The following is a 26,353-nucleotide window of genomic DNA, read 5'->3' on the forward strand; positions in this document are numbered from 1 at the left end:
AAGTAGCCTTTTAAGACAGATTTTGCAGTACACCAGTCTCAAGTCCAACAATACATGATCTTTATTCTTTGCAGAACTTTAAAAAGATAATGTAATAAGGAAACTATTGATAGTTACATTTTCAAAATACATTCATTAACATTAACTTGAATTACTGTATATTTTATGTACACAAATATCTAATAATACTTGCGTTGTATACTACAGCTAAGTTCCAGGACGGAAGTATAATGTTATAAAGTTTATCTTCAGCATGGGATGTCAGCACACTTTCTTGAAACCTTCCTAAGTACCACCACATCTAGTAGTTTACTGAATACCAGGAATGAAACAGAAAGCAAATAAATCTCTTTTCCTTTCTTCAATACATTGAGTTATTCAAACTCAACTATGAAAAATAGTTAATGGTACTAAAACATACATATTAAAGAACAAACGTTTAACCTGTGAAAAAGGGATCTGGAATTTAGACCTGTGACCTGATCTGCCCAGGAGATGTTTAAACCTGTAGCCTCCTCAAGCACTATGGATTGTTATCTGAAATAACTCATCCTCCCCAAGTATGTCTGATCTGGGGTTTAAACTTCTCTTCTAAATTAATTATAACCTTTGAGTAAAAGCTAGATGGCAACAGTTCAAATCCTATTCTCTCTCTTCTTTAATGGAACTACTGTTATGGTTGTAGTTCTCACTACTGAATTTTCATTAACATATGACTCTCTTTTTCATACTGACTACCCATGACCTCAATTTCATCAGGCAGCAAAATCCTTGAGAGCACAGTTTAAAAAAAAAAAAAAAACAAGTGTAACTGTGGGGCTATAAAATTGCAATGTAGACGTTTGGGCTCAGGATGGAGCCTGGTCTCTGGGACCGTGCCTCCTTGTGGTGTCCCAGGGCTCAGGCTCCAGACCAAGCCTGAAGGTCTACACTGCAGCTGTATAACCCCACAGCCTGAGCCCTGCAAGCTCAAGTCACCTGACACGGGCCAGCTGCGAATGTTTTATTGCAGGGTAAACATACCCTAAGAGAGGGGAATGGATGAAGACATATCTGCTTTGCTGTCAGAACTGTGCTGTACATCTGAAAAAGATTCTAATGAGACATTAAAAAAAAAAAAAAAAAAAAAAACCCTAACCTAACATTTTGTTTTTGTTTAATTCACAATATGAGAGTGCTTTTTTTTTCTTGCTGGTCTCTAGTAAGAGCCCTATTTATTAAAATGTTGCCTATTGTGCTTATGACGCTACAGATTCTTTCAAGGCAAGCATTAGTCATAAGTAGCTCAAGTGGTGCTTGGAGCCTCACGTTTTTAGTGGCCCTGTTCTAACTTGCAGTTTATGACTGGCCAAATTCTTTCCCAGTTGGCAGCTTGGGATGTGACAGTTCTCAAGGTTGTCCTTGATGATATCCTACAGTGCTAAACAGATGACAAACATGCTCCCTCCTCTAAACAACTTCTATTATGCAATAAAAAAACTTCATACAAAATAGCATAATTAAAAATATACATCTACAAACTATACATTTCACTAGATGACTTCTGTAGGTTGACTTAGAATTTCTTCCCAAATAAATTCAGTCCTCTTTTTGTAATATCGATATTTCCAATAGGTATTATTTACTTCTTAGTTACTTTTCTCTTTCTTCCCCCGCATACCATTTACTGCCTTATTATTAGATTCTAAGCTCTTTAAAATGTCATTAATAATGCAAAATCTTATTCTGCATTGACAATGAACACTACAGTATATTCAGATTACACTGGCTGTCTGGCTCATCAGTAAGAGGGGAACAGAAAATTTTGAAGGTGCATGCAGCTTTGGATAAACATACTATAGCTAAAGGCTGGAAGCTTAGCTAGCATTTTATGTTTGTGTACTCTTGGTAAAATCAAGTATAACTTCTTGTACTGTCTTCAAATTTTAATCGTATGAATAAATAACTTGAGAATTTCTGAAGGAAAATGAGGAAAACAGCTGTCTGTTAAGGAAGACAATAGATCAAAAATAGTTTAGTTAATCAGTCTGCAATGGAAAGATATTTTTCCAAGCTATTTTATGATAAAATATTTTCTGTGTAAAGTTTATGGAAAACTGGTAGCTTGGAAAGTTTCTATTCAAACTTTCATTTATAAAGGCCCTAATTCAGAGAAATCATAGTTAAAAAGAAACCATGCAAAGACTGCTAAATTCCAGACTGTGTTAATGAGGCACAACCATTTTGTGTGTACACTTTAAAAAATCAGATTTTTCTTAGATCTTAACATCTCAAGTTTACATTCTTTATATTTTATTATACAATCCAAAATCAATCTGGAAAGTACAACAGGATATTTTCAAAATGCAGCATGGATAGCAGGGTCAGATCTGGAAGTCAAATTTGCACTTCTGAATGCTGGTGCAAAAATTCCTACTGAGTGGCAGAAATGATAAGGCCTGCTGTTTCACATAACAAATCAGTCTGCTTTCCACTACAGGATTATAATCTGTGAGGCATAATTCCAATGTTCAATTTCCACTAGCACTATACAAAAGGGAAAAATATGTAACCATTGTTTGGATTTTATTTCTGAACAGTAACATCTCTTGCGGCCAATTTAATACTTCTTCCTGTGTGACACCAGAAAAAATAAGATGGTGCTTATCTTGATCAGTTTCTCATTTGGTCCATGTTTTTAAAAACACCTACAATAACTTAAATACAAAATAAAGGTTGGAGATACAGCAGCATTGCTTAGTGAAATTACCATAAAAATGTGGGAATGCAACATTTTTCCTGTACGTTAACTGAATAACTCATCTTCACTGAATTGGAAGGATAATGCATGTGAAAGTTTGGATCTCCAGTAAAAATTGCTGAACCTAGCTTTTCAGTTCCTCTTGGGAAGATATCTGTGTTAGGCAGTATCTCAACATTTGTGCTTCATGGCAAGCTGAAAAAGAACAAGAGAGAAAAAGTTATACTATTTGCAATTATAGCCATTCCTGGCTAAAGCAACTAATTTGGATTAATGATGGGCAGTACATGGAATCCTCCAAATAAAGTATTTTCTAGTGGAAAGGTTGTTGAAAGCCAAACCTGAAACCAGATCCAAGTTTGGACCCAGATTAGCCTTTCCTTGCTCTCCAATCTCCTATTCAGCAGGGAAGGGATTTGGCTGCTTTCATAAAACCAGCTCTATGGGGGCTCCATGCATCAGTTCTCTGTGAAGGAAGAAGGAGCAGAGACTCACTAGTATGAGCTGGGACACACACACATTTCTCCTCCAATCCAATAGAGGTTTCTTGGAAAAGATCACTAAGGCCTGAGGCTTAACTAGTCAAAACAAATTAGTCTTTTGGTCAAGCTGTTTCACAGATATGTGTACTTCTGCTCCCAAATAGTTAGCAAAATGATGATCCAGAATTTCCAACCCAATTTTTTAATCTTCCTTCCTGAAGCTCCTTGTCCAATGGATTCAAAACTTTCAGGGGGTGGAAATCTACCCTGAGCTAAGATCCTGCATGTGACGTTTCATAGAAACTTCTACAGAAGCTGGCTTCAACCTCTAACTATGGAGAGGCTACTATCTACAGACTTAGCATGCTAGAGCAGGTGGAGGGGACTGAAGTCCTCAGCAATGCATCTACAACACCAAATGGGCAGTGGCAGTGAAAATTTCCTCATTTGCCTCCAGTCAAATCCTGACCAGGAATAACAGGACTGGATTTAGGTAAGCCTCCATGTGCTCAAGGCTTGGCCTCTCTATTACAGTGCCCACAGAGATGGAGTATTTTTTTTAATACGTAGAAATTTATTGGAAAATGTTCATTAGAAAAGAATGTCAATGGCCACTATCTTTTCTGGAAACATCATGAATAATTATTTATGAGAAGTACATTTCTTTAAGCGACTTAGATAGCAAGCTCTTGCTATCGAGTATCAATAGTTCCAGGATACCAACTAGATCACAGACATACGGGAGGGATCCCTGGGGGGTGTGGGGCTCATAGTATGGAACAGGGGATCCCTTGGCATTAAAAAGGTTGAGAACCAATCACCTAGAGCTACTTTACATTTAACAGAATGTAAAGATTTAAACTGTTTCACGTGAGAAACAGTTAAAAAAGCTACTAGTCCCAATGGTAATTTGTCTTCTGACATAGACTTTGAACAGGTGACTAAGCTGTACTTTAAGGTTCCAGAAAGATTATTCCAATTCCTTATACCCAATATTCACACAATCTTATTTCTTAAAGTAACTTGACATGTAGCTATAATGATTAGTCATATAAATATATAGCTGTGAAATATGCCAGTATGTAGTCATAGCATATTAATGGTGAAATTAATTACAAGTTTAAAATAATACAAATATTTAAGCCATTTCTTTGAAATGGGGCCTACGCCTAGAGAATGCTGCCAGGAAAAGCATCCTAAATGGAGACTCTAATTGGCTGCAACAAATGTTTGCAAATGTTAATTTGGTGCTTGTTTCTTCTAAAGTTAATGAACAGTGATGTTCATTATCAGTATTCTGCCAGAGAAGCATTATTTTACCATTTAAAACAATGCATAATTAGATTCCTACTTTTCTTATTTGTTTTGGAATACTGAAATATGCAGGAATTTTTAAAAAAAAATCACTTAATTCTTTACAACAATGACTCAGCTCTGTGTAGTGATTGTCCAACTATTTCAAAGTGTTTAATAACTAAACATGAACAAAAAATGACAAATTTACTTCTCCGTTACATAAAAGCCCATCAAAAACAAACCCAAGCACGTTTTGCCAATTAAAAAAACCCAAATCAATTGAGCATCTACAAGCCACTAGGTCACCTGTGTTAGCTGCCCTACACATTTTTACCAGACAATGTGAAGTGATGAGATTATCTGCAGAATTTTAATGAGCATCTTTCCTATTCTTTGTGGGGAATTGTAATTCATTCATAACCTTTACTCATTTTAAAACAAGTTTTGCTTCAGTAGAATTAATATTGAAAGAAAGCTGGTTACAAATAACTGAATTGGGTCACGCAGTGCAACTGATATGAGAGCAGTTTGTGATGATGCCCTTTTCTAAGGAGGGGCATTCTGCCATGACCAAAGGCTTCTCTTCATGCTCTCCCTCATATATTCCAGAGCAGAAGTAAGTAGAGTAGATAGAGTCTCTGGCATCCACTCCATGCTTCTGGCCACTGATGGAGAGAAAGGCCAGATTATCTTGCCGATTGCTAGCAGAGCTGATGCAGCCATGCTATTCTTGATTTAGTCTTCTCGTTGCCACCCAGAATGCCAGCAACAGATATCTATGACCCAACTGCTGCAGAACTGGAGGACTGACCCATTTGTCCAATACCCAAGAAAAGATTTGGGGTAGTAGTTCAGTGCAGGAGCTCTGCCATTTACAGGAAAAGCAGAAGTGAAAAATAATTGACCCATTTTATTTTCTTTAACTGAAATCACTAATTTATTCTGGGAAGATGCTTAATTTATTTACCTTCCTGAATGTGAACCAGAAACACTTTTTCTCTGCTTTCCTTTAATTAAAAAGAAAATAAATTCTATTGTAAATAACCCCATCATTTATCAACTTTGCCAATTCCCTAACCATCACCCACCAAACACCTGTTACACTGTCAAGACATGTATCTGACAGTCCGGACACCTAGCAATGCACAGCGGATCATATTAATCCAAGCATGAGATAATTCATGACGCGTAGCATTCAGTAAAGCTTGAGTAGCATGAACTTTTAGCCATCTAATTCCTGCATTACTTCCAAACAGAGATCTAACAGGATCAAACAGACAGTCTTTGCAGAAGATACATTTAGCTACAATAGTGGGCAAAAGCAAGTGCAAGTGACTGGCTAGAAAATGAGGACTGGAAGTTCTCCAGAATTTTTTTTTCCTGACAAAGCTTTGTGTTGTGGGTGACTTTTCCTTCTACCCCACTCTCTCTCTCTCTCTCTCTCTCTCTCACACACACACACACACACACACACTTTTTCTTCCAGCTGTGAATATCATACTAGTATCTTTGGGCTGTGCAATACCAAGCATGCTGTCCGCACACAAAAGGAAAATATTCAATGTGAATTTATATTGCATGTTTTAGTTCTGTGATTTCCAGAATGGGATTTTCCTTATGAGGCCTGTGGGAAACAAATAAAGCTGCCTTTTTGTCCACAGTAGGTTTTCATTTGTGGACTTGACAAATTTAAAAGCAGACAGGACATGAAATCACTTAAACTACAAGATATTGTAGTGCTTTGAGAAATATTTTTAACCTCTTTAAAATTATTGTTCACATGTTTAGAAGAAATTATTTTAATATTATACGTACACATACAGTGTTCATGTACTAGTGAAACCTGTTTACACCTTCAGATAAGTGGACCAGAAATGTCCAGGTAGTTGTGGATAGAAGTCAAGGGAAGGAGAAGTGGAAAGCATGTGCTGATATTTTAAATAGGGGTGTATAAGATATGGGGTTGCTTATCAAAGAAGGCCCTTTACTGCAGGTTTCACTGTACTAAGCAAACACAATATAGACAGTGTGGATAGCTCCTGAGAATAGTTTTGAGAGGCTAGAAATTCTACAGTATTACTGGGCAATAAATGGTATTTTAAAAATAGAACAGTAGGAGCCACTAGGATATGACTGAGTGATATTGCCTTGCTCCTAAGCCTGACAGCTCTGTTTTTCTAATACACATTTGAATGAAAAGTACACTATCACTCAGTGTAGGAACTACAGAACGGCTACTTTCTGTTTGCTCCTTCACGTCTCCCTTGCTCAGTTCCTTGCTATTGGTTCTATGCAGCCTTTATTTTGTTTTGCTCTATTCTACAGCATCCTGACAACTTCGGTTGGAGCCTGCCATAGACAAATGTATTATGATTTTAAAATGATTAACCTACGCTATTCCAAACTCTTCCACTCAAAACACTGAAGAAAATTGTGGGGATGGTGGGCTTGAAGGAAAGAAAGGCTTCTGAGAAGCTATTACAAGATTTTTTGTGACAAGAGATTTCAGACTCTCCCTTCTCTGGTTAAACCTATGCTGCTTCCTCTCCCTTGCCACTGGCAATTTTCCCTATTTAGGTCAGGAATAACATTTGCAACACCAATCAGGCTACTTGAAGTACCATTATACACTTTGTATTGACTTTTTAGGCATTCATCTAATAATGCAGGCTATTCAATACCGCATCCAGTATGCTAAAATACTGATTAACAACCACCACAAACAACACTTGCTTAATGCATTTTCATTGAGTTGCTAAATTTAGTCTAAGAAACATGCAGCTATTCATGTACACAGACCATTAAATAACAAAACAATCCTTAACCAGGTTGCAGTGAACTAAAAAGCACAACAATTATCAGGTCTATATCTGATCTGAGAACATTAACTTATGGAAAAGTGAAACGCTGCAAACTTAACACTACCCACAACAGGATTTTCATGGTATATTTTCAGGTGTCTATGCCTTAACTCCCTTCCAAAAAAAAGTGAATGCTACATATCAAGGAACTCCTTCTGGACCCAGGTTACTGTGTGCACTGGATTATTTTAGTTTATTTCCAAGAACTGTAAGCCCAGAGAGCTGCAGCATGTAACCAAATCATTTGACCGTGATGGAGCTTATAATGTTACTTAGGCTACGTCCTCACTACAGGGGGGACAGGTGGAGGGGGGACACGGTTGATTTAAGATACGCAAATTCAGCTACACAAATAGCGTAGCTGAATTCGATGTATTGGAGAGGACTTACCCCGCTGTGAGGACAGCGACAAATCGACCTCCGCGGCTTCCCCGTCGACGGCACTTACTCCTACCTGCCCTGGTGGAGTACAAGCGCCGATTCGGGGATTGAATGTCATGTCCCGACGAGACGCGATTGAGAGATCAATTTCTACCCACCGATTCAGGCGGGTAGTACAGACGTAGCCTTGGTGTTACCTGCCACAATCTGTTCAAGTAAACTTGTACGGGTATCCATCAGCTAATGAATCACGGTAAGAGCTGCCAAGAGTTGTGGGGCCAAAAAATAGTTGTACATACCTGAAAAGGCTGATCACAATTCCTGCTTTAGGACAGTTCATATTTTAAGTCTCATAAGGAAGTGGCTGCATTTAATTTATGTTTCTATGTGTTTATTGTGTTTTTAAACATATACCAAAGATACTTAGTGGTCTGGATAGGAACTATTTACATTCTGTAGACACCTACATAAACAAACAAAAAATAATGGCCACAATTTTCTCAAGTGGCTAGTGCTTTTTGGTACCCAACTTGAGACACCTGAAAAAGGCCTGATTTCAGAAAGTGCTTAACACTTACCTTCTGAAAAACAAGCCTCTTTATGGGGTCTCAAATTCTGCACCCCAAAATGATGAATAAATGAAAAATTGTGACCATTTTATTTAATTTTTTGGTACTTTCTTAAAAAAAAAACAGCAAAACAAAGGTAATGATAGATTTTATAACTTGAAAGAAGTCTTCACGGCATGCTATAGATACCATACTACACATGTGCATATATTTATATACACAGGAATGGGTAAAGCTGTTGTTTCAATAGCTTGCACACTTTCAATGAGTGATAAAGATAGATGGATACATCACTGCAGGTTCTGTGTTATTTTCATTAGAATGAGTTGCAACTGAAATCATATAATAACTTATCACATTGTTGTCCAGTTATCTGAAATAGGTGGGAAGGACCGACCGGACAAATTCAGGGAGGGTGATGATCACTTTTGTTCAAGTCCACGGCGATTGTTTTAATGTGAATTGTGATGGTGAACTGTTGAAGCCTCCATTCAAAGACTGTTTGTGCCCTTTAATATAAACCATTTCCAATAATATTTTCCCCTGCTTGTTTCTTTATGTGGCGAATATCAGGGCTTCAGCGCCCTCTTTTTTCCAGAGGATTTTGGAAAGGTTTGCAGGAACTGGGTAGTGATGCCCTGAATTCTGAACTGCAGCTCTCCATTTTCTAAGTGGGAGCTGTTGCAGTTCCCACGTGCCTGCAGCTGGGGGCAGAGAAAGCAGGAGCCCAGATTTCAGTCTCCTGACACACCACCACCCAGGTCACCCAAACATACAGTACATCTTAAATTCCCAGTGTCTCAATTTGACATATACCCCTACAATGAGGACAACTGCAAACACTTCATACTACTAGTACTATAGAAATAAATTAAATAAAATAACCAACAATTTCTCATAATGGGCCCCTTCATTGCCTCCCAAATTCATCAAATTCCCCTGCTACCAAATGTCTGTTCTTCCTCCCTTTCATTCTATTTTCCTCTAAGGCTGTGTCCTACACTGTGCAATTGATGGGTTGGAGAAGAGTGTGAGGAACAGCATGGCTCCTGGCTGTTTCCTGTTCTCTTTCATCTTAGCAGTTACCCTGCTGCTGATGCCTATCCGGACTCTACTGTTCCTACTGCTGCAATTCCAAGTGAAGTACTACTGTCATCTAATCATTGCATACATGGTAGGTTTAAAAAAAAAAGAAAGAAAGGGCTATACTGTAGTACAACAGCATGCTTGCTGGGCCACCATGGAGCTTGCCCTTTGGGAAGCTTCTTTTGCATCATTCTGGATTCCACATATGACGGCAAGTCTGTAGGACATCTCATTTAGCGCAAGAGAGTTGAGGGATCATTGGCAAAAAAGATGGAAGTCAGGCCAAATATTTCTAATATCAGTCTCTTTCATTTTTGAAAGCATGTGAATGCATGCATTGGGTGTGTGTGGGATGGGGAGACCAACCACACTTATTAGATCCCCTCACAGAATTCTATATGGCAATTTGAATTGAGTGCGCTAAGTCTTACAGTAGACACTTTCCTTTACACTCTTCCAACGCAATAAAAATGAGTAGCAGTCAGTATCTGACAGGGGGAAGGCCAGTGCTGCAGCTGAGTCTTGACTGCTGCTGAGACTCTGCCTTCAATAATTCTTGTTAACTGGCATGAAGACGAATCTATTTCTATGTAAGTGGATTCAATGTTAGTGAACTCTGCCAGCTCCCAAGTGATTAATAAACCAATTTTAGAATTTCAAAACACAGTTCAATGCAGGCTCCCTTGCGACTCAACCCTGAAAAAGCACTTGGGGGAAAGAAGGGGCCAGTAACTCCTCTTGAATAGTAGAGACTCTTCCATAAATCCAGGCCATAAATTCCATGTTTCTGAAGCATATAAATGAATTTTATTCTGACAAGTAATTTACTGTATTACTCTAGAGAATGTATTTTTAGGTAGTATTGAAATCTGGCACACACACACACCCTCCACTCCCCATGCTCTTGGAAGGCATTTCTAAATGCAGAATGCCTCCTTTACACAGTAGCTTAGTATCAATTTCTACCCTACTCCCTTGCAACAGTATTTCTAAGGTTACTTTCGATTCTGGTAATGAACACACAGTAGTTACCATGCTAGTATCAATCGTATGACTTCTGCATACTTTCATCCCTGCAAAATGTACTTTGCAAGATGGTGCAGTATCTTCAGTATCAAATGCTTAGCAACGGTAGAGGAGACGCCCTGCTTAAGAGAACCAGCTCAACTATAAAAAGAACAAGAGTACTTGTGGCACTTTAGAGACTACAAAAGTGCCACAAGTACTCTTGTTCTTTTTGCGGATACAAACTAACACGGCTGCTACTCTGAAGCTCAACTATAGTTACTATTTAAGAAAAAAGATGAGGATGAGAATGAAATAGATTACAACATGTACACTGCAATTCAAGACACGTTTTAGGACTCTATGAGGAATACAGATTAAATCCTATTTCCAGAATTATGCTAATATGGCTAATGATACTCATGCAAAATAAGGAACTAAATGAAATTGGGCCAATTTGGCAACATGTTTTATTATATTTAGTACAAAGGTGAACCAAAATCTGCAAAATGAAACAAGTTAAAACTGATATGGGAGGAAAATGTTTGGGTTCTTGAAGGGTTCTTACTATACACTAATGTACTGAAATGAAAATCTAAACATTTATCTGAACAGGATAGGTGCATTTGCTTATTAAAGTAAACCAACCTTCTCTTCAAACTGCAAGTTTAAGTTTTGTTTAATTATTTTGGAAAATTACCTTCCAACATTGGATACTGCTGCAGTCTGACGTCAGGTAGTCTCTCTCTCTTTCTCTCATGTGCCTTGGCCACTAGTTCCAGTCATATCTTACCATCCTGGGACATCCTAGAAGTACTTCTGAATGTATTTTGTGCCCTGATAGCTAGATTTGACTACAACAGCCAGACCAGGTCCCTGAGAGACTGCCAGATCAGAAAATTAGACCAGAAACTGCCAGATTAAGAAATTCATACTCTTCAGCAGTGACTCTCCATCATGCACTCTCCATCTGTGTAGGCAGCATTATAAGAGATAAGCCCTTTCTAGCTTGCAGGGCAATCATATCTCCAGCAACAAGTAGTAATTTTCTTAAATCAGAATGAAAACTTATTCTTTTTCCATCTCAGTTTTAGGCTGAAATATGAAACAGACTAAAAGATATTGCTGAGATATCATTTGCAACTCCTCTGATGTTCACCTTATCATGAAATGGACAGTAATATTACAAAATCAGTTCCTTCCCAGTGTATATCTTTTTCGTTTGAACATCAACAAAGTAACCCTTGTTCTATAGTAACTAAGATTGGTTACAACTCTCAGGAGAAATCTGGGGAAATCAGCTTGAAAGATGTGTGCATGGAATGGGGATGAAATAAATACTTAAATGTTTTTGTTTTGATTTTGTAACAAGGGAAGCATTAGAAAACCAGGTCTATTGCACAGGAGAGAGAAATTATAAACCAGAATTTGCCTGTTATTGAGGGACAGTTGTGAGACAAAAGAATCACACACTTTTGAATCTTGGTGATCAATTGAAAACTTCCCAGCAACTTGTACCTCCTGCAGATGAGGGTCAACAAACATGAAACACTATTTTGAGCTACTGTGAGCCCCAGTCCACTAAGAATCTTACCTTGTGTGCAGTTTCTGCAAACTGCTGGGCACTGTTTTTCATATCCTCTGTCTTTTCTTCTGCCCGACCTAACCTTTCACCACGCTCATTCAAAGCCTGACTTGCCTTCTGTACTGCACTGGTCACACTGTCTGCTGCTGAATGGAGTATGCTGTTTCCTGAAATGACAGATGTATCATTAGCAACCCAATGTTAACATACAGTGCAGCATAAAAAAACTTGAAAACATTACCAGATTTTTCTTCTGAGTATTAAAAGAAGTTATTTTCAACCCTTAATTTATTCACTCAAGAATATGATGTCTGCTAATCCATTCCAACTACATTACATCTAATTACATGAATCCTCAGCTAATCTGGGTTTTGTTGTCTTAAACCTGACCACCCATATGATTTTGACCCAAACCATACCATTAACAGATTATGACCAAATCACATTAAAACAATATAATTTAGGAACATAAGAAAGCGTTACTATGACTAATAGCTAAATGGACATGGTGTGCTACTGCTAGTGGCATGTTATCTTTTAAGTTATAGTACCATATGACGTTAGTTCATTTCAGGATACTACCTGAGTAAGTCAATGGAACTGTACACAGAAATTCACCACAGTACTGTAACAGAGATATTGTATAGAATTTTAAGATGATCTATCATGTAAGGTTATCTAAGTTGTACTCCTTGAGAGGCTAGAGTCTTGCAACTCTGAATAACACTTCCTCCTGGATCCCCTTGCCACCATATCAAATTCATTATATTCAGAATAATGATTTTATCATTTTTCCTCCAAATCACTGTCTGCTTTCTCCCTTCTTTACACTCTTTACAGCTCCATGCCTTCAGCATGCCCTAGGCGCATAAACTCATTTGTGATTCCTTTCTTTTTCCTTCATAGCCAGGCTTTCTTTACATCCTGTGGCTTTCCCCCCCGTTTCTCACCACCAAGAACTGTACTCTCCCTCTTTATTCTTATTGCTAAAACCCTCAACCAAACCTGGCCATCTGTCACCTCACCTCTCCATATAAAATGGTGCTGCTGCAGTCATCTTTTATCTATTTGATCATGTCTTGTCCCCACCAGGTCTTATCACATCAAATTCAAGCATCACATTTATGGTTCTGCCCAGACTCATTCTATCTACAATCTCTGTGCTCATTTGTTCGAAGCCCCATCTTCTCTGATTTAGCTGTTTACTGCCCCCCACCCCATTTCCTTTCTTATGTAGGACTTTGCACTCTCTGATGTAATTCCCTAAACTTGCAATAGCCTTCCATTTCTTGTCCACCTACCACCTCTACTTCCAAATCTTTAAAACTCCAGGCATTCTACCTTGGTTTCCTCAATACAAGCTTCTCTGCCCTCATGAATGTACTAGTCACTTGCGTTGTATATGTATCACTGTACAAATAATATCTTCCCATTTAAAGCCACAATATGATACCTATAGATTTCATACTCTTACTAGTATCAGAGGGGTAGCCGTGTTAGTCTGAATCTGTAAAAAGCAACAGAGGGTCCTGTGCTACCTTTAAGACTAACAGAAGTATTGGAGCATAAGCTTTCGTGGGTAAAAACCTCACTTCTTCAGATGCAAGAAATGGAAATTTCCAGAGGCAGGTGTAAATCAGCATGGAGATAACGAGGTTAGTTCAATCAGGGAGGGTGAGGTGCTCTGCTAGCGGTTGCGTTGTGAACACCAAGGGAGGAAAAACTGCTTCTGTAGTTGGATAGCCATTTACAGACTTTGTTTAATCCTGATCTGATGGTGTCAAATTTGCAAATGAACTGGAGCTCAGCAGTTTCTCTTTGGAGTCTGGTCCTGAAGTACAGGTAGCCATCTTACAGCAAAAAAAACTTCAGGACCAGACTCCAAAGAGAAACTGCTGAGCTCCAGTTCATTTGCAAATTTGACACCATCAGATCAGGATTAAACAAAGTCTGTGAATGGCTATCCAACTACAGAAGCAGTTTCTCCTCCCTTGGTGTTCACACCGCAACCGCTAGCAGAGCACCTCACCCTCCCTGATTGAACTAACCTCCTTATCTCCATACTGATTTATACCTGCCTCTGGAAATTTCCATTACTTGCATCTGAAGAAGTGAGGTTTTTACCCACGAAAGCTTATGCTCCAATACTTCTGTTAGTCTCAAAGGTGCCACAGGACCCTCTGTTGCTTTATACTCTTAATAGATCATCATAAATTCATGATTAAAAGCCAACTATTTAACTCTTTAATGTAACAAACTAATAAGGATTAGGTATTTCCCATTTCTATCATACAGTTGATATAATAATCTTGGTGGCTTTCATCAAAGAGACTCAAAATGTTTTACAATCTATTTCAGAAGTTAAGTAATTTGCTTAAGTCACACAGCAAGCTGCTGACAGCCAGAATGGAATCCAGATATACCTCCTAGTCTTCTGCTCTAACCACTAGATAAGATATCAGTCTAGTGAAAATTAACTATTTCAAAAACTGCTCTGCTAATTTCCAAAACTACCCCTTACCCAGTAGTTTGGGATTACTGGGAGGACAGACACAAAGATATCTAGGGCTGGAAATTGGTAGAGGGGGAGAGAAACTCTGTTTTTCAGGAAGACTCCTTCAGGACATTGAGAGCACTTTGGTGGTAAGAGTTATCTGATTTCACGGAGCAGTTGTCTGCTTCAATTTTTCTCAGAAATTCTTGTTTAGCTGAGAATTTGCTTATGTAAAACTGATTCGATTGCCTTTTTTTTTTTTTGAGAGAGAGAGAGAGAGAGAGAGAGAGAGAGAGCGCTAGCTTATTTTGGCTTTTGTTCAGGTGGTTTGTCCTATAAACACATGTACTGGGCAATACGCCAGAGGAAATAACCTCCCTTTTTATGTCGGTGTGGTCAGCAGCATTCCAACCTCTTGTACTATTTAGTGTTGGTTTTTGGGATGAGATTTTCAAAAGCACTCAGAGTTGGGCTAACTCTGCTCCCACCAAAGTGAACAGTATTGACTTCAATGGGAGCAGAATTAGACGACCACGGAGTGCTTTTGAAAAATCCAACCCCTAATGTTTTGCAATGGTTCATTAGAATGGATATTTTGCTGGTCTTCTATTACTTTCAATCTAAAAATGTAGCACACCTAGAAATTCTTCAAAATATTTTCAGAGAGAGAGGTCAAAATTCTATATTTAATACTTTTCAGCAGAGAATAATATGGCTCTGATTTTGTCAGCAGGCAATAGTAATTAGGTTATTTTTCTTTTTAGCTCTTATGGTATTGTATTATCTCCAGGTGCTATTTTGTTACATTTTGCTGTATTCGGTGACCTGCAGAGGCAGCTATTATCTGACTGACTTTGGTGCCTAGTTTCTGGCTATTGGTTCCATTTGAACTGCAGTTTATTGGGAAGTTTAGCGTGGATCTGAAAATAAATGTATTTTAGAGCTAGTGACAGACCGCTGAAATAGCTGATGATACTGCAGGCTCCCATTCCCTTCAAAGCAAATGGTTATTGGAGAGGTGTGACAGGAAAACTTTTCCATCACATTGGCTCTAGAAGTATTAATATTCACAACCTGCCCCACACCAAATATTGAAGTGCTGTTAGGAAGATAACCAACATGATTGGAAGGCCCCATAAAATTCAGCTCTGCAGTTGAGGATCTGCCTGAACTGTGCGTGCCCAGAGTTAATATCTAATGCTGTCAATCAGCCAGTATTTACAAGTGCTAAATCATTAAAAAAAAATAGCAAAAAACAGTCCGTGCTTCTGTTCTGTTCTCTGGGAAGAGGGTGGTCCTTAACTTTGTCACCACCCAGTTTTCAATGAAAGATAAAGTGGCTGCGATGTAAGCCATCCTCTTCCATTCTGTACAGAAGACTATGCAGCAGTCATATTTAATCTCTCTTTTTGGCTCCATTGAAAGTTATCCATTCAAAATGGATGAGGCACCCTTTCATATCTTTGAAAATCATAGCCTCAAAATCCCCACAACCGTAAGATTATCTACCCCTTTTCCTTTTTACCCTTCTGAGGAAAAAGCCTGCATAAATCTTGGATGTCAACATAATCATGCACTTTCAGACTAGTGCAGCAGATTAGTTGAGGTGCATAGCGGAGGTCCCGTTACTGGGAATACCTTTCCTGCAGCTCCAGGATGTTTAAATCGGAGTATATGTGTTAGCACAGATGCCACAGCTCGTCACAACTATCAGGTAAAACAAAAAGAGGGGCAAGTTTCTTTTTTAGATAATTGCCAATGTCCCATGTACCAGGTGACTAGTCTCACTTAAAATTTCACATCAAAGCCTCTGTGGCCCAGTAAAACAGGTTGCTATAGATGGAACTAGAGAATGTCTTACTAATTTTTCTTTGAAAAAATTGCCTATTTTACCATTGTGAGAAGGGCAGACAAACAATTTTATCTAGCTCAACTGCATGCTATAAGATAAAATGAGAAAACATGTATTTTATAATGATTTTAACTACATTTTATCAGCGAAATGTGTGTGTTAAGGCCAATTATTTCAGCCTGAAAATAAGAAGAGGATGATGAGCTAATTCTCTTCTTCAGTTTAATTTCACTGTACATGAAAGCACAAGCAGATCCAAATTTAGTGCTTACATAATTACTTAAGTGAGTGGCTTAATAAGATGGCTTTTAATGAAGTTTTTCTGATCTATGATGGCCTCTCTCATTATCGTAGTTCTCTACTCACAAGACACCAACATGCACTTTTACAAATAAATCAATAGCCACAAATAAATTGGAAATCCAATTTGTTTAGCACAGATCTAGACATTTCATTTCTTAATTCCTTGTAGTGTGATATAAACCAGAGAAATAAAACCCCTCTCCATCCCTCAGCAACTTCTGTTAGCATTTCTAAATGATATGCAAAATGTATCATGATCCTAATGAACACAAGGACACAACCCCGTGTGACTGCTTTAGGCCGTTTATCAAACATAAGAAAAGTAAGTTCTTAACACATCATACACACAGAAAAATACACGTACAGATGTTGTCATCACAATGATCAGCATAAGAGTCAGTCTGTCAGATCACGAGACTAATTGGTCTCCAGCGAAATAATTGTTGCTTGTTTGCATGATCTGTTTTAACACGTTCATAAAACGTTAATAACATTCTCTATTAGCCATGTCCTGACACACTTCAGTCTGACTTACCCATGGGCTTTAACTATGTGTCAATGATATTACTTACAAGGATTGCTTTGTAAAGAATTACAGTTCATTTTTAATTGTGTATACATTATCAAAAACATTTGAATGATTCCTGTCTGTTCTGAGGAGAAAACTCGTGCAGTTAGCTATGCAGATAGAAGAAATGAGTTTGTCACATTAGTAAAATATATATGAGTTTAAAAGAAAAACATTTTAGGTCATTTTAAAGAGGCATTTATAGCTCCCTCCGAACCCTGTAAAACTGGACTCATGCTAATTAATAAGGCTTCTTTACAGATATAATTTACTCTTGGCTCTGCAATCCTGAATAAAGCAGCTGTTCCAAACTCAGAGAGAATATTTATAACACATCAACACATATTCTATATACATCCATCTATATACATATATGTACATACACAAATTTTTAGAGTGAAATACTGGCCCCAAGAAATCAATAGTAGTTTTATGGCCAGGATTTCAACCCCACATGTGTTTTTTTTTTCCCTTGAAAATTCTGTCGTTTACAATGAGTCTGCCCTCCAGATTACTTATTTGAAGTGCCACTCAACAGTTTAAAATACAATACTATTAAGACATCAGCCACCATATAAAACATCAAGTATCAAATGTGAAATTAAAGTAATATGGTTTGGGAAAGGAGCTGACCAATTAAAACTGGAAATATCTTGGTAGGGAAGGGGAATGTTTTCAGCTGCTTTTTGTAAGTGGAAAGCGTGATCTGAAGGTCGAAGGAAGCCATTTCCACACACTATAGGAATCGAGTGTTGTGTCTACAAGAGGTGCAGTAACAGGACTCCTGCTGGAATGTAGAAACAGTATATTTGTACAAGACCGCCAAATATTTAAGCAGTAGGAAAGGGTAGACTGAGAATACCATACCTTTAAATGTACAGCATGCAGAATACTTTCTCTGGGCTTCGGTTGGTACTTGGACAGGCAGTATATACTGATTTGATTTCAGTGATAGGACATCAACAAGTGTGAAATTATAGCATTGACATTACTGACAATAGGTTATATTTGAGAATATTGACCAGTGCTAAAAGTTTTTTCCAACATTCCCCAACATTCTTTGCAACTGGAGCGATTTCATTTGTCGTCTTTCTCCTTTGTAATATTTGAGGGTCTGTATTTGCATTTATCTGTTTTCCACTTCCAGAGATAATTTGGTTCCTCTCTCTCTCTCATACAGTAGTTAATCAGGTCCCATTAAAAATGGCAGGTCTACTCTTAAAACTTTTGCTAGTAAAGAAATGTCAGTGAGAGGTCTGACTTTGCAAGACATTTTTATACTGGCAAAAACCCTAGTGTAGATTCAGTTATACTGCCAAAAATAGTGCTTTTGCCAGTATAAACTGGTATATATTGTTGATTTGGGGAATGGGTATAAGTTATACTGGCAGAAACACTCTTTTGCCGGTATAAACTGTGTCTACACAAGGAGGGTTTGTCAGTATAGATATAGATATATATAGATATATATAGATATATATATATACACACACACACACACCGTATTTTCCAGCGTATAAGACGACTGGGCGTATAGTTAAAATATAGAGTTTGGGATATACTCGCCGTATAAGACTACCCCTCTTCCAATGCACACCAAATAAAAATTAAAAAAAAACATCAGATTTGATTTCAATATGGTAATTTTAATTCAAATGCTTATGACATGCAGGTACTTAGCAGGAAAACTGTCACTTATAAACATAAAGCTGTTTGTCATCAAACATGTAAACATAAAACAGTGCAAGTGGATTAAACTTTTCCTAATTCACTCTGAAGCTGAAAGGAAGGATAAGACAATAAACCCATGGGAGCTGCCATGCTGTTTGTTTTCTAAGCTGTCATCCAAACTGGAACTGATGATGATAGGAGGAAGATAACAAACAATAGAGAGAGAGCAAGTGCCGGGCAAGTCCCTGGCGAGTTAGCAACGCCCATCATACCTGCAAGCTACGGTATTTTTACAGGTTTTGCTGGTGTGACAGTTTCCCTTTAAAAGCCTTCAAAATCCTCCTGTTCGTCATCTGATATCATAAGTACATCAATGACATCTTGTGATACATTTGTAAGGCAGTCATCGTATGGATCGAATTCCGTATCAGATGGTGTGGTCTCAGCTTCGGCTTCCTCTTCATTTTGCCACAAGTAGTTGTCCTCCATACCATCTAATGAATTTGATATGCCACACTTCTTAAAAGACTTGATTACTGTTTCTGCATCAATATCATTCCAGGCTTTTATGACAAACTTGCACAAAACATCCAACTGTGGAGCACGCATGTTTCCTCCTTTTGTGAATGACTTTTCGCCGCTAACCATCCATTCATTCCACTGTTCTCGAATGCGATCTTTAAATGGCTTGTTTAGGCACACATCCAGTGGCTGTACCAACGATGTCAATCCTGCAGGAATAACTGCCGCATCTGTGTCTAGTCTTGCAAGCCTTTGCTTGGTGCTGGGAGTTAAATGAGCCCTGAACATATCCCACACCAGTAGACTACATTTTTGAATAAGTCCACCTGGTCGCCTGCTCCATACATTATCAAGCCATAGCTTTACCCCTTCTTCATCCATCCAGCCTTTTTCATTCACATGTACAAAACAACCAACAGGGAACTTGAGTTTCGGCATTGTTTTTCTTTTAAAAATAATCATTGGTCTCAGTTTGGCGCCATCAGCTGTGCATCCTAGTACCACTGTAAACTGGACTTCTCATGTCCTGTTGTTTGAATTAAAATTGTTTTTTCACCTTTTTGATGGACAGTTTTATTTCCAACCATATCAAAATTCATTGGCGTTTCATCCATATTTCCAATACTACTTAACGCATAGCCATGTTTAGTGCGCTGTTGTATTACGTATAGATGGAAACTATTTACTTTGCTATCAAGATCTGCAGGTAATTTTTGGGCAATTTTCGTCTTTTGCCTCAGTACCATATTATGCCTTCCCATGAATCTAGTACAGCAGGATACAGTGGCCTTAAATCTGTTGCTGTGATCTGGGATAGATTTGGCCCACTGAAGTGCAAACAAACGTATTTTATTTCGTGTCACTACATAACCGTTTTGGCGATGCTCATTCACCATGTCTGCTACATGTTTTTCGAGTTCTGGACAATGTGGGGTGCCTCTTCTTAATGCACACTTACCCCTTGGCATACTCTTTAATGCTTTTTCATTTGCTTTCCAGTCCCGAACCATCTTTTCTGTTACTCCATATTGTCTTGCAGCAGCGCAGTTATTATGTTCCATGGCAAAGTTTACAACTTTAAGTTTGAAACTGGCTTCATATTTCTTTCTTCTTGCTGGTGGAGCCATGATGGGGTTTTGACTGTTGGACATTTGTATACTGTACTGTATGTACTGGTGCTATACTGTATGAACAGGTACAGATACTGGTGCTGTACTGTATGTGGTACCCAGTATACAACAACCAGCCAATCACGGCAAGCGATGTACCTTACCGGCGATTGGCTGGTTGTTGTATACAAAGCCTGCTTGGATTGGTCAGCTCTCCCTGCCTGCCCAGCCCTCCCTGTCTCCAAGACTATCAGAGCGGTAGCGCAAACATGCCTCTTTCACCCGTCTGGCCCGCCCTTGTATCCTATTACCTCCTTCTCTGTCTCTCAGATCTCGCACATGCGCGTCTGCGCCGCTTCACTGCAGTCCTCAGGAGCGAGATCTGAGAGGCAGAGAAGTCGGTACGGTAATAGGATACAAAGGCGGGCCAGACGGGTGAAAGAGGCATGTTTTTCTGGGCACAGCGCCACTCTCTCTCTTTTTTCCATACCCCGGGCGTCCCGGACGCCTGCAGCTTGCTCCGCCCTTGCTGCTTTCATGCGGCCGCAGCCGTTTTTGAGCTCCCCCCACCATATGCAGTGACCGCAGATTCTCCAGTCTGGCTCGGAAGTTTCAGCACCCGCCCTATAAGACGACACCCGGCGTATAAGACGACCCCCGACTTTTGAGAAGATTTTCCTGGGTTACAAGGTCGTCTTATACGCCGAAAAATACGGTATATATTCTAGGATTGACTAGGCCAAAAAGACCAAATGTAGTTAAAATAAATGCCTCATAGAAATTGTATTTCTTCCCCTCCTGTTTCTACATAACATTCTGGAAATATGAGAAAAAACTTTGGTCTCCATGAATAAGAGTCTATTCTGTGGGAAGACTTATGTGACTAAATGTAGAACAGATAACATGTAAAGGAGTGCATTACCAACAGAAAAAAGCAAATAACTGCCACTTAAAAGCCACTAGAAAGTTCACCTTATTCAGAACTGAAGGGTTGAGACTGAGACTGCTGCAGAAGGAAACCATTGCTGAAAAACTGAATTTGAAAGTTGCTGAATATAGCAAATGAAAAACTTTTTCTATTTTTCATGTGCATCAGATAACGGTCAGCCACAGGCAACCAATATTACCTCTTTAGGTAATTATTATCGCTTGTGGTATAATTATTACTCAAAACAAAGCAAGTTATACCTGGTTACTTTATATTTTACTCCCACCTTATCTTTTATATTTGTAACCTCCCGAGTCTAAAATACACTTTTCACTATGACATAATATTCTCTAACAAGAGAGGATTTAAGACTCCATTTTATTTTATTGTATAACCTCACTCGAACCTCAGACTGAGGCAATAGATGGATTTTTAAAAAGAACTCAGCCTTGGCCTAAGTGGGATCCCATTGACTTATATACCTGCTTAATTCTCTTCTTAGGGCTGGTCTACACTGGGCGGAGGAGAGATAGATCTAAGATACGCAACTTCAGCTACGAGAATAGCGTAGCTGAAGTCGACGTATCTTAGATCTACTTACCTCCCATCCTCACAGCACAGGATCAATGGCCGCGGCTCCCCCATCGACTCCGTTTCTGCCTCTCGTCCTGGTGGAGTTCCGGAGTCAACGGGGAGTGTGTTCAGGGATCAATTTATCGCATCTAGACGAGACGTGATAAATCAATCCCCGATAGATCGATTGCTACCCGCCAATCTGGCAGGTAGTGAAGATGTACTCTTAGTTACACCAGCACAGCTCCATTGATTTCTATGATCAACATAAGACTCTGTGTTGACCACAGGATCAACATATATTATATTGGCAAATTTGGCCAAACTAACTCTGCTCATTTACACTGGTAAAACCCAGGTTAAGAATATGTTGGTTTGTAGTTCAGACAAGTCCAAACGTTCCCATGGGTGCTTATTAATGCAACTAATGGTGGTGGTGGTGGTGGTAACAAGTAAACCAAATTGGAAAAATTTGCAACATGATGCATCTCTAAATTTCAACTTTAGAGCTATGTAGAAATATTTGCTCTTGTTAAAGAATTTTTTTTAAAGCAGGTTGTTTTCCATAAACCAAAGGTCATGTGAAAGCTTTTCCTCTTTTCAGTCTCAGAATTGACTTTTTAAATCTTAAGTAAAAAAATATTGCACATGTTGCAGGGGTAAGGGAGGAGAAAGGATTTTTTTGGCACTATTTTCACAAAATTTCACTTCTCTAGCTCTATGACCTAGAAAACCTCTGTGAAACAAAAGTGTATCTATTACATGAAAGTATACACACACTTTGGACAAAGACCAATGAGAGAAATGAAAGATTAAGTGAAGCTAAATAATGGAACCAAACTGTTGATCTGTTTCAATATAAATGCTTTTATAATATAATAAAGTGAATGTGTCAGTCTATCAGTGGATTTTTTTAAAAAAATGGCCACCATAGCACAGTTATTTAAAGAAGTCAATGTTAATAATGAATGTGTTGATAATTAAGGTGTCAGGCCCATAAAGGAGTCTAATTGTCAAGTGTCTCCTTCACTATTATCTCTTGCTTGTAGAACTATTTTATACAATAAATGTAGTGTTGAGCTGCACAACTGCAAGACAAACTTAACTGACTCCTCATGACACACACATTCATCCTGGCTGGCCTTTCATAGTATATTAGATCACAAGGGCATGGCAATGTAAAACAAGCAACTACCTAAGTTTAAGGCAACTTATGTCACATTGACAACTTCCTGGCGATAGTCTTGGTATAGCAGTAGGCGATGATAATCAGACTAGGAAAATCTCAGTAGATCAGATTATTTCTCATTTCATGACTCTCTTTTAGTGACTGCTCTTATGTCAATGCACCAGAGAATTATGTAACAACAGTTCAAAAGTATTAATAGCAGAGCTAGGCAAATAAGTGATTTTTCATTTTGGTAGCTAACCAGGAAAAAAAATAAAATAAAATTCATTTGGGGTTGACCAGAAATAATATTTTTGATTTTTCTTGCCAAAACAAAAAACTAAACATGTTGTTTAGGATGAAATGATGTGTTTCTTTCAACCTGAAACGAAACACTGTTCAGGTTTTTTTGTTTGTTTGTTTGTTTATTTTTAATGTTTTTAACTTCAGTGCCGGGCAAAATGGTTGAAACTATACTAAAGAACAGAATTGTCAGACACATAGAGGAGCATGATTGGTTGGAGAAGAATCAACATGGTTTTTGTAAAGGGAAATCATGCCTCACCAATCTACTAGAATGAAACATTTTGACTTTTCAGAATTCCCTCTCCCCCCCACCCCATTTTTGGGGCCAAAACTATTTGCTGAATTCACAGTCAATCCCAAACTACATTTTCTGGCCAATTAACTATTTGCCCACAAAAATTAGACCAGCTTTCATTAACAGAAGTACTGTATATAAATCCTCACAGTTATATATAAAAATTCTGATGATAAACCATAGCTTTACAAACGAAGATATCAGAGGAGTTTGGAACCAATATAATAATTTAAAGTGAAAAATCTGTATTTAAAGCATCTGCTACAGAGGGGAAGGCTGGTCTTTTGTGGTTAAGTCATTGAGCTGGGACTTAGGAGATCTGCGTTCAGTTTCCAGCTCTGTCATAGATTTAAACTGTAACCTCATCAGGGCAGGGACTGTTTATTATGACGTATTTGTATGGTGCCTAGCAAAATGGGGCCCTGTTCTCAGTGGGGGTTTCTAGTCTCGACCATAATGCAAATAATTATAGGAGCCAAAGAAACAGAGGGAAAAGAATAAAAGGTAGGATGATAGTTCTGAATGTGTTCTGGAGGCATGATCTTGTAATTATTCACGTGCAACCAACTGACACCACTAATGTAGATTTGTGAATATACCGCAGGTTTTGACTGAAGGAACTTGGGCTAGGCCAGATAATATTATTGCTGGAATATAAATCGCTCAGGAAAATAGAAATTGAATTCAGAAAGTTACTGAACTGTTATAATATACAAATTCTCATGTTTCACAATTTGAAAGTCCCTTTCAAAATAAAGAATATATCAGTGTGTTTTAATAACTGTATACAGATTCCAAGAGGGAGTTAATTGGTTTGGAAATAATTGTGCTGTCTAACTGTTTTTGAAGCTTTATTCAGCTTGTCTGGTTAATAGAAACTCTTCAGGAATTTGACCTGGTGGTGTGCAGTGAAAGTTCACATCTTCTTACAGTATCTAAAATACCCAGTTTCATATTCAATGAGTCATTTTATGAAAAACAAAAAAACTACAATTTCACAGCAGTTCTAAGAGTTCTGACTTATTAATGAGTCATTTGCGAACAGGTGCCTAATATTTCTGAATGCTAAGCCAAAGAAAAAAGTCTGATTACAATATTTGCATAGGGTCCGATTCTTCTCCCATTTATACCAATATAAATCAGGCATAACAGCACTGAAGTCAGTGGGGCTTCATAGGTATAAAATTGTGAGAGAAGGATCTGGCTCATATTATTTATATATTTGAATATTATCTACCACTTGGCACCTTCCTCTATTACAACTGTGATTCCATTTACTGCCATATTTAAAGTTTAGATGTTTATACTTTTGGAAGAGATTTGCATTCCCATAAATGTACTCTTGCTTTGGTTACTACTATCAAGAGTTATTCAATTAATTCTAATTGGACGTCATTTTAAAATCAAGTCATTCCTCCTAATTTCTTAAGATTTCATTCAGTTACTAATGAATTGCCATAACTCATTAGGATTTTATAACCAAAAGAAAAATTCTTATTTCAAACCACCTGACCATTAAAATCCTCTGCAGATCATCATCAGCCAACTGTTATCAAATATGGATGTTTATCTGCACAATTTGATTTTTAATTCATAAATAGGATTGAAGCTAAAATTGGTCCAGTGTCAATGCAATCCAAACACTAAGGATCAGTTTTACTTTCTATATAAAAGGAAATCCTATTAAATCCTGCTACCGCACAACATAAAATTTTGGTCACTATATTATGCTGACTCTTAGTAACCAGATGTCATATTCTTCTGCATTTTATGAGGATAGTTATATTTTTAAAAAGTAACATAGCTTCATTACTTAACACTTTGGCTATATTAGGGTTACCATATTTCCACAATCAAAACAGAGGACACTGGGGAGGGGAGGCGAAAGAGCCCCACCCTAGCCCTGCCTCCATCCACTTCCCTCCCCCTGACTACCCCCCTCAGAACCCCAACCCCCCCTGCTTCTTGTCCCCTGACTGCCCCGACCCTTATCCACTCGCATGGGTGGCAGGGTTGTAGAAATTTTGGTGGTGCCCAGAAACCCCCCCCCCACCTGCCTAAGGCTCTGGGAGGGGGGTTGGGTGGGGGGAGGTGGTCTGGGGTGCAGATCCTGGGCTGGGGATTAGGGTGCAGGAGGGGTGCAGGGTGCAGGCTCTGGGATAGAGTTTGGGTGCTGGGTGCAGGCTCCGGGCTGGGCAGGGGGTGGGTGTGCAGGAGGAGGTGAGGGGTGCAGGCTCTGGGATGGAGTTTGGGGTGGGAGGCAGTGCAAAGGGAGGAGGTGCAGGCTTTGGGAGGGAGTTTGAGGGCAGGAGGGGATGCAGGGGTGAGGGCTGTGGGTCTGAGGATGAGGGGTTCATGATGCTCAGGGATGGAGCAGAGGATTAGGGTGTGGGGGGATGAGGACTCTGGCTGGGGCTGGGGATGAGGGGTTCATGATGCCGGAGAAGGCTCAGGGCTGGGGCAGAGGATTAGGGTGTGGGGGGATGAGGACTGGGGCTGGGGATGAGGGCTTTGGGGTGTTGGAGAGGCTCAGGGCTAGGGTGGAAGGGCAGGGTAAAG

The 26,353-nt window shown here is 38.8% G+C and overlaps 1 protein-coding gene across 3 annotated transcripts in view; it reads right to left on the reverse strand.

The window, feature by feature from the left end:
* Positions 1-38: 38 nt before the first annotated feature.
* The window catches only part of STXBP6 (syntaxin binding protein 6), a 241,819-nt gene continuing 215,504 nt past the window's right edge, over positions 39-26,353 (reverse strand). For all 3 annotated transcript variants that reach the window (XM_054027910.1, XM_054027908.1, XM_054027909.1), the window contains 2 exons: positions 12,015-12,172; positions 39-2,935 (listed from right to left, as the gene is read on the reverse strand). In XM_054027910.1, coding sequence (XP_053883885.1) covers positions 2,912-2,935; positions 12,015-12,172 — 182 coding nt within the window. In that variant the 3' untranslated portion in view covers positions 39-2,911. The remainder of the gene's footprint in view (positions 2,936-12,014; positions 12,173-26,353) is intronic.

Source organism: Malaclemys terrapin, chromosome 4 (assembly GCF_027887155.1).
Source record: "Malaclemys terrapin pileata isolate rMalTer1 chromosome 4, rMalTer1.hap1, whole genome shotgun sequence".
Classification (NCBI taxonomy): Eukaryota; Metazoa; Chordata; order Testudines; family Emydidae; genus Malaclemys; species Malaclemys terrapin.